At 29.7% G+C, this 6,576-nt stretch overlaps 1 protein-coding gene across 1 annotated transcript in view; it reads left to right on the plus strand.

The window, feature by feature from the left end:
* Positions 1 to 4,327, plus strand: part of LOC130668134 (tyrosine-protein kinase Dnt) — a 32,890-nt gene extending 28,563 nt beyond the window's left edge. Inside the window, exons 6-9 of the mRNA XM_057470247.1 lie at positions 56 to 194; positions 408 to 709; positions 1,195 to 1,354; positions 3,211 to 4,327. Coding sequence (XP_057326230.1) covers positions 56 to 194; positions 408 to 709; positions 1,195 to 1,354; positions 3,211 to 3,459 — 850 coding nt within the window. The 3' untranslated portion in view covers positions 3,460 to 4,327. The remainder of the gene's footprint in view (positions 1 to 55; positions 195 to 407; positions 710 to 1,194; positions 1,355 to 3,210) is intronic.
* The last annotated feature ends 2,249 nt before the right edge of the window (positions 4,328 to 6,576 follow it).

The raw sequence follows: 6,576 nt of genomic DNA on the forward strand, positions 1-6,576 counted from the left end.
TTTAGTGGGAAAATTGAAACTAATTTGAAATATTTTTTTTAAATTTTATTTATAGATGTAGAGTACGTCTTCTGAGCATCGAATTGGAGGGCACGTTTGGGCGGGTCTATCGTGGTAGTTATCATGAAGAAGGAGCTACTGCCCCAAGAGACGTTTTGGTTAAGACGGCAGCCGAACATGCCTCGCAATCTCAAGTAAGTAATTTATAACTGTATCTGCTAAAAAATATTTCTATGGTAATTTTTTTTCGTAAAATATCAATTAACATACAAGTCATGATAAAAACTGTTTTTTATTTTTCTGTACTCTGATTTAAATTTTTTAATTTTCATTTGCTATTTTTTAATTAAAACTTTGATCAGAACCAAATATATAAATTTATAATTTATTCATTTATTTATTTATAGGTCGCAATGTTACTGCGAGAAGGTTTAGCTTTATATGGATTGAGTCACCCAGCATTGCTAACAGTTCTCGGTGTTTCAATAGAGGACAGAAGCGCTCCGTTCCTCTTGTACCCACGGACGGGTTACAGAAATATGAAAAAATTTCTCGGACCAACGGGAAGATGTAAAGTAAGCAGTGAGGGTCCTCCAAGAGCGCTAACGACCCAGGAAGTTGTTGAAATGGCACTACAAGCTGCTAAAGGTGTCCAATATTTACACCGCAAGCGCCTAGTGCACCGAGACCTCGCGGCGCGAAACTGCGTGTAAGTACAATCGAAGTAAAAAAAATAACAAGACAACCATCCCGGCGAATAAAAAATTCCTCGACAAAATAAAGATAAAAAAAAATAAAAAAAATTTTGGTCTTGGAAAGTAAAGTCATTGCCTCGCCTCGTTGTTATCGATTCAATTCCTCACGTTTAAATGAAGCTTGTACACGGCATCGTTGCATTGAGAGTGCAGATGAGAGTATAGTACAGAACACGCCTCGGGGATTCCGTAACTCAGTAATTAGAGGGTCTGTACAGACAAAAACATCCTGCACGCCAATTCTCCTCAATTCCTCAATTCCTCAACCTGTTGTTTATTTATTCAACAACTCAACCAGTCATCCTTTAATGATTAAATCGTATTGTCCGGATTTCAACGGCGCCCTTGCATTCACTTTATTATTTTTTATCTTAAATTCACATCTTATTTATTTCCTCGGGTAATATATTAATATATATTTTTTTAATTTACATTGTAGGGTAGACGATGACCTGAGAGTTCAAATAACAGACAACGCATTGGCGCGAGATCTTTTCCCACAAGACTATCACTGTCTCGGTGATAACGAGAACAGGCCAATTAAGTGGATGGCGATTGAAAGTCTTCTTACTAAATCATTTACCACTGCATCTGATGTTGTAAGTACAAAAAATACTTCATATTTATTAACAAGCATCACGATGCATTGATTAATTTTTTTTTACTAAGATAAATAACTCAAAAAAATTTCAAGTGATATTAAGACATAAATTATCGGTTGAAAATTTTTTTTTAAGGCCATCAGCCATTGAGTGAGAAAATTTTTTTCAGAGAGTGAGACATAAATAATTTATAAATTAATTTTTTTTTATTGTTCAGAAAAAAACTTTTGAATGACGTTTAGACACGAATTTTTTTTTAATTTCAAGTGACATTAAGACGTAAATAATTAAGTAAACCATTTTTTTTTCTTTTTTTATAAATACCAGCGATAATTAGTTGAGAAAAAAAATTTCCAATGACTGAGACAAGCAATAAATACATTTTTTAATTTTTTTTTACTTCAAAGATAAATAACTTTAAGAGGAGTTCGCATTTTTCTCTCTATTACACTCAAGTCCACGAACGATTATATTTTTGTTGCACTTGTGCAGTAAATAGAAACTTTGGCCGAGTTTTTCTCTTAAACAAACGAATATTATCAAACAATTAAAACGCACTTCGCTACCTTGTTTAGAAAATCTCATAGAATCCAATAGATTCTCATAAATTCCCACATAGAATTTATGAGAATGAATGAGTTCTATGAGAAGTGCTGTAGTTTAGGGCCTTGTTTTTTGTTTAAATATTAACGTTGCTAGACTATGTTTTACTCTATTATTGAGTAATTTTTGAACAGCAGGTAAAGTGGTATGATTATATGATTTCATACCCTGTTTAAGTCCTATATTTAATCGATTATTATGAATATCTCATCTTAATCTATTAATTTTTACTCCATGCGATTAATTTTTACTCCCCAACATACCATTCGTTTAAACCCATTAATTTTATGATGAAGAACTGCTTATAACTCGAATAAATTTTCTCATCTATGGAAGTAATTTTTACTCTAAACTGCAGAATACTATTCCAGTAGTCTCCGTTAATCTTCGGTTAATATCGGCTTCGATTAAATGTCTTTTATTTTGCTCGCAACAACTTACATGTTACGCACACAAATGTAGGCTTGGAAAAAGACGATCTCTGTATCTCTCTATAACTTAATATTTATTTTAAAACTAAAACAAAATTTGTATCTTTTCTTTTTCAACATGATACGAGTAATTATGTTTTTATTCTTTTTCCAAATATTTATTTTAAGTCATATTCTAAGGCAATTAGATGGTTTTTAGATTTTTTATAGAAATTTCAGCCTATTAATTGCAATTTTTATTGTAATTCAATATAAATTTTATAAATTGAATCATCAACTTTTTATCATAACCTACGAGTAAAAATTGAGTTAAAGAGAATTTATTTAGACAGCCGCTAGGTGTAATTTTTACTCGTAATTGGGAGTAAACATTAATCTGATTGATTTTTACTCACTGAAAGAGTAAAATTTCGTACTTTAAAAATAAAAAGTCGTAATGGCCCAAGATTCCTCGATTTAGAGTAATTTTTAGAATAAATAACATGGCAATATTCATACGAAAATTCTTTCCGTGCAGTAGTGCATCAGTATGCGGTCTGTATTTTGTATTTAAAAATTTTGTTTCCGAAAAAAACTCAGCCGAAAATATCTGATAATCACTGCTAAAAATTTCCAGAGATTTAAACATAAGTTAGCGGTTCAAAAATTTTTTTAATGGCCATCAGTCATTAAGAGAGAAAATTTTTTTCAGTGACTGAGACATAAATAATTGATAAATTTTTTTTTATAAATACCAGCAATAATTAGTTGAGAAAAAAATTTTCCACTGACTGAGAAGCAATAAATACATTTTTTAATTTTTTTTTTTTATTTTTTTAGTGGGCATTTGGCGTATTGCTGTGGGAATTAACAACACGAGCACAACAGCCATACCTAGAAGTCGATCCATTCGATATGGCTGCATACCTCCGAGACGGTTATAGACTCGCGCAGCCGATAAATTGTCCGGATGAATTATTCGCCGTAATGGCGTATTGTTGGGCGATGTCACCGGACGAACGACCCACAGTCAGTCAGCTCATCGTCTGCCTCCAAGAGTTCCACACTCAACTCACTCGATACGTTTAGAAAATATAAATTTATTTATAGCTATTAATAATTGTTGTATAGAAGACTGTTGTTGAAAGTGTCCCCACGTGCTTGCTGTAATAATTTTTCTTAATTTTTAAATATTTAAGAAAAATTATTATACTTGTGTATATATTTTTTATTAGTACTTACGCGGATGTATATTTTTTTCCCGTTTCGCTTTTTATAGAAAGAAAAATTTATTACAATGACAAATTATTTTCTGGCGCGTTAGGACTCCAATGAACGTTTTAATTATTAATTTAATTACTTAACAAAACAATAATATATAATAGATAAATATATATATCAACTTATCGAAACGTTTATTTTAAATACCTATATAATTAAAAAAAAAAAATTAAATGCCAATCCAGTGTTCATTATAGACTACAATATTTAATTAAAAATAAAAATACAATTAGTTCCGCTTAAATAAATAATTATAATTTTAAAAATTTATACCGACAAATTTATCGAAGCTCTGATAAATTATAATTTTTAAAAATAATGCCAACAAACTAATGAACCTCGGGAGAAATAATATTTATATAAGTATGTATAAAAAGTAAGAAAAATTAGTTGTAGATACCATGTGATAGAAAAAAAAGTTCGCTGCTGCCGTTAATTAACGTGCCAATTTTTTGTATTTTTGTATATATATATAAATATATATAAAATAGAATTATAAAAATAAATTTATGTTTAATAATACCTATAAGTAGACGTAATAAAACCGAAAGACTGTAAATATTGAGCGGATTTACAAATATATATGTATACATAAATATATAAATATATATATGCAAAGTAAAATAAAAATAAAAATGTAATAAAAGTGAAATAAAAATCGTATTATAATTTATTCATCCTCTTTTTATTTTTATTACCATGTTCATATATATTTCGTGCTTGACATATTTCCTCATACAGCAGAGACGAAAATGAGCTTGTGGAAGACATAAATCTCAATGATTTTATACATTTTATTTTCTACAAGCACCGTGTCACTGGGAACGAGTTATTTCCGGTCTTTATTGGTTCTTCATCCCTACTATGTATTTATATATTTAGCTAAATAAAAGTTCAAACTCTAGAATCGTTTCAATAATTTATCAAACTATATAAATGTCGTGTCTTTTTAATTACTAATGATTAATGATTGATGCAGTCCTTTAATTGCTATCATTATTTTGTTATTTTTAACGAAACATTCCAAGTTCTGTTGGAAATATGCGAAGTACGTGAGCTCAAACAATATAAATGTAGATGAGTCATCGCAGTATCAATAGCTTAATTTTCGGTAGCAAATTGAGTTGAGTTCAATCCCTGTTTAGAAAATCTCATTGAATCCAATAGAAATTTTATAAGAATGAATTAGTTCTATGAGAAGTGCTATAGTTAAGTATAGGCCTTGTACATACATCTATAGGAATCTATCAGCCAATGTTAAAGTATATGACCGGCTGACTACTGGTTAGGGGCTGGGTACTGGTCCTCTTACCCTGAATTAGTCAAGTTGTCGACAAATTGATCGCAATTCACAGACACCAAATTTCTAGTGACCAAATTTGGCTGTTGGGAAATATAGTAAATTATGAAGACGTGGGCATAAGCCGGGAACAAAGTAAGAAATTCAAAACATTTTTTTTTTTTTCATTCTTAGATGATTAGTAATCATACAGACGAACTTCATTGCCCTGTCATGACAAAACGACGTATCTCAAAAATTATAGTTTCGAGAAAATAGCGTTTAAAGTTTTAACAGAATTTGAGTACAATTTAACAGAAAAATTAATTTCTATTATGACAAAACGTTGTAACTCGAGATACATTTTTTTATCGTAACAAACTAATGCTTATTTTGATAAATAGATGAAATTGTTATGACAAAACGCTGTAACTCGAACAATTGATTTTAAAAAATTTTCGAGTTACGGTGTTTTGTCGTAACAATTTTTAATTTTTGTGTTAGGCCTGAAAAATGTCGTATCTCCGAGGGCATAAAAAAATTTCATCTCTATTTTCATTTTTTTTTAATTTCCAATGCAAAAAAGATACGTTTTTTTCATTTCTTTTATACGCACATTTGATCAATTTTATTGGCATAATTTATTAAATTAGTAAAATTTTGATGATACCCTATTATTAAGTGACACTAAATAAACCTTTTTAGCTTTGTTACAACAAAACAGCGTACCTCGAGATACGTCGTTTTGTCATAACAGGGCAGTTCAAAACATCCGAAATAGTGGAAAATCGCCCAATAAAAATTTTAGCGCAAGACACGTCTGAAATTTGTCAAAATTTCGGTAATACGGCCAATCTGGCAACCCTGCCTACGGATGATGCCGGTCTGGCGGACCGCTATTAGAAGTACACTCAATTTTTTTACTTTTGAGAAGGGGAATATATCTATTACACGAATAAAACTATATTTTCATGAAGAAGACATGACAATTCAATTTTAAACTACACATTTATTAATATTCTAACATAACCATAATGAAAAGAGTTTTATAGATTTCAAATTTGATTAGCGGTCTGTCAGACCGAGGTTACCGTTTAGAGGTTAAGCAACTCTTGTAATCCCTGATTAAACAACTGAATTCAATTGAATTAAACAGAATTAAATTTTCAATTCTATTTAATTCAGATAAATTCTGTTAATTCGGTGCCTAACTTAAAAATGAATTCTGTCTAATTTTGCAGGAAAACCAGAATTTGTCCAAATTAAAAGGAATTTAAATAATTCTATTCGGTTTAATTCTGATTAATTCGAAAATAATTCTCCAATTTCTGGTTCTAAATCCGAATTAAATTGAATAAAAAAAAATTTGAAATTTTTAAATCGGTTTTATTCTGTTTAATTCAAATTCAAATTTTCAATTCAGTTGAATTTTGTCTTTCAGAATTCGACAGCATATAACAGAATTAAAATTTTTAATTCGGTCGAATTCAGTTGTTTAATCAGGGATGCGTGTACTGGTCAAATTAATTTGTATTGTTCTTAAGAATATATGTCAATTAATTAACGATCACTGTCGTTTTTATTAACGAGTTTAAAATTGTTTTTTACCTTAAAAATTATTGATTTCGGTCTTATCTTCAAAATTA

This window comes from Microplitis mediator, chromosome 5 (assembly GCF_029852145.1).
Source record: "Microplitis mediator isolate UGA2020A chromosome 5, iyMicMedi2.1, whole genome shotgun sequence".
NCBI classification, from domain to species: domain Eukaryota; kingdom Metazoa; phylum Arthropoda; class Insecta; order Hymenoptera; family Braconidae; genus Microplitis; species Microplitis mediator.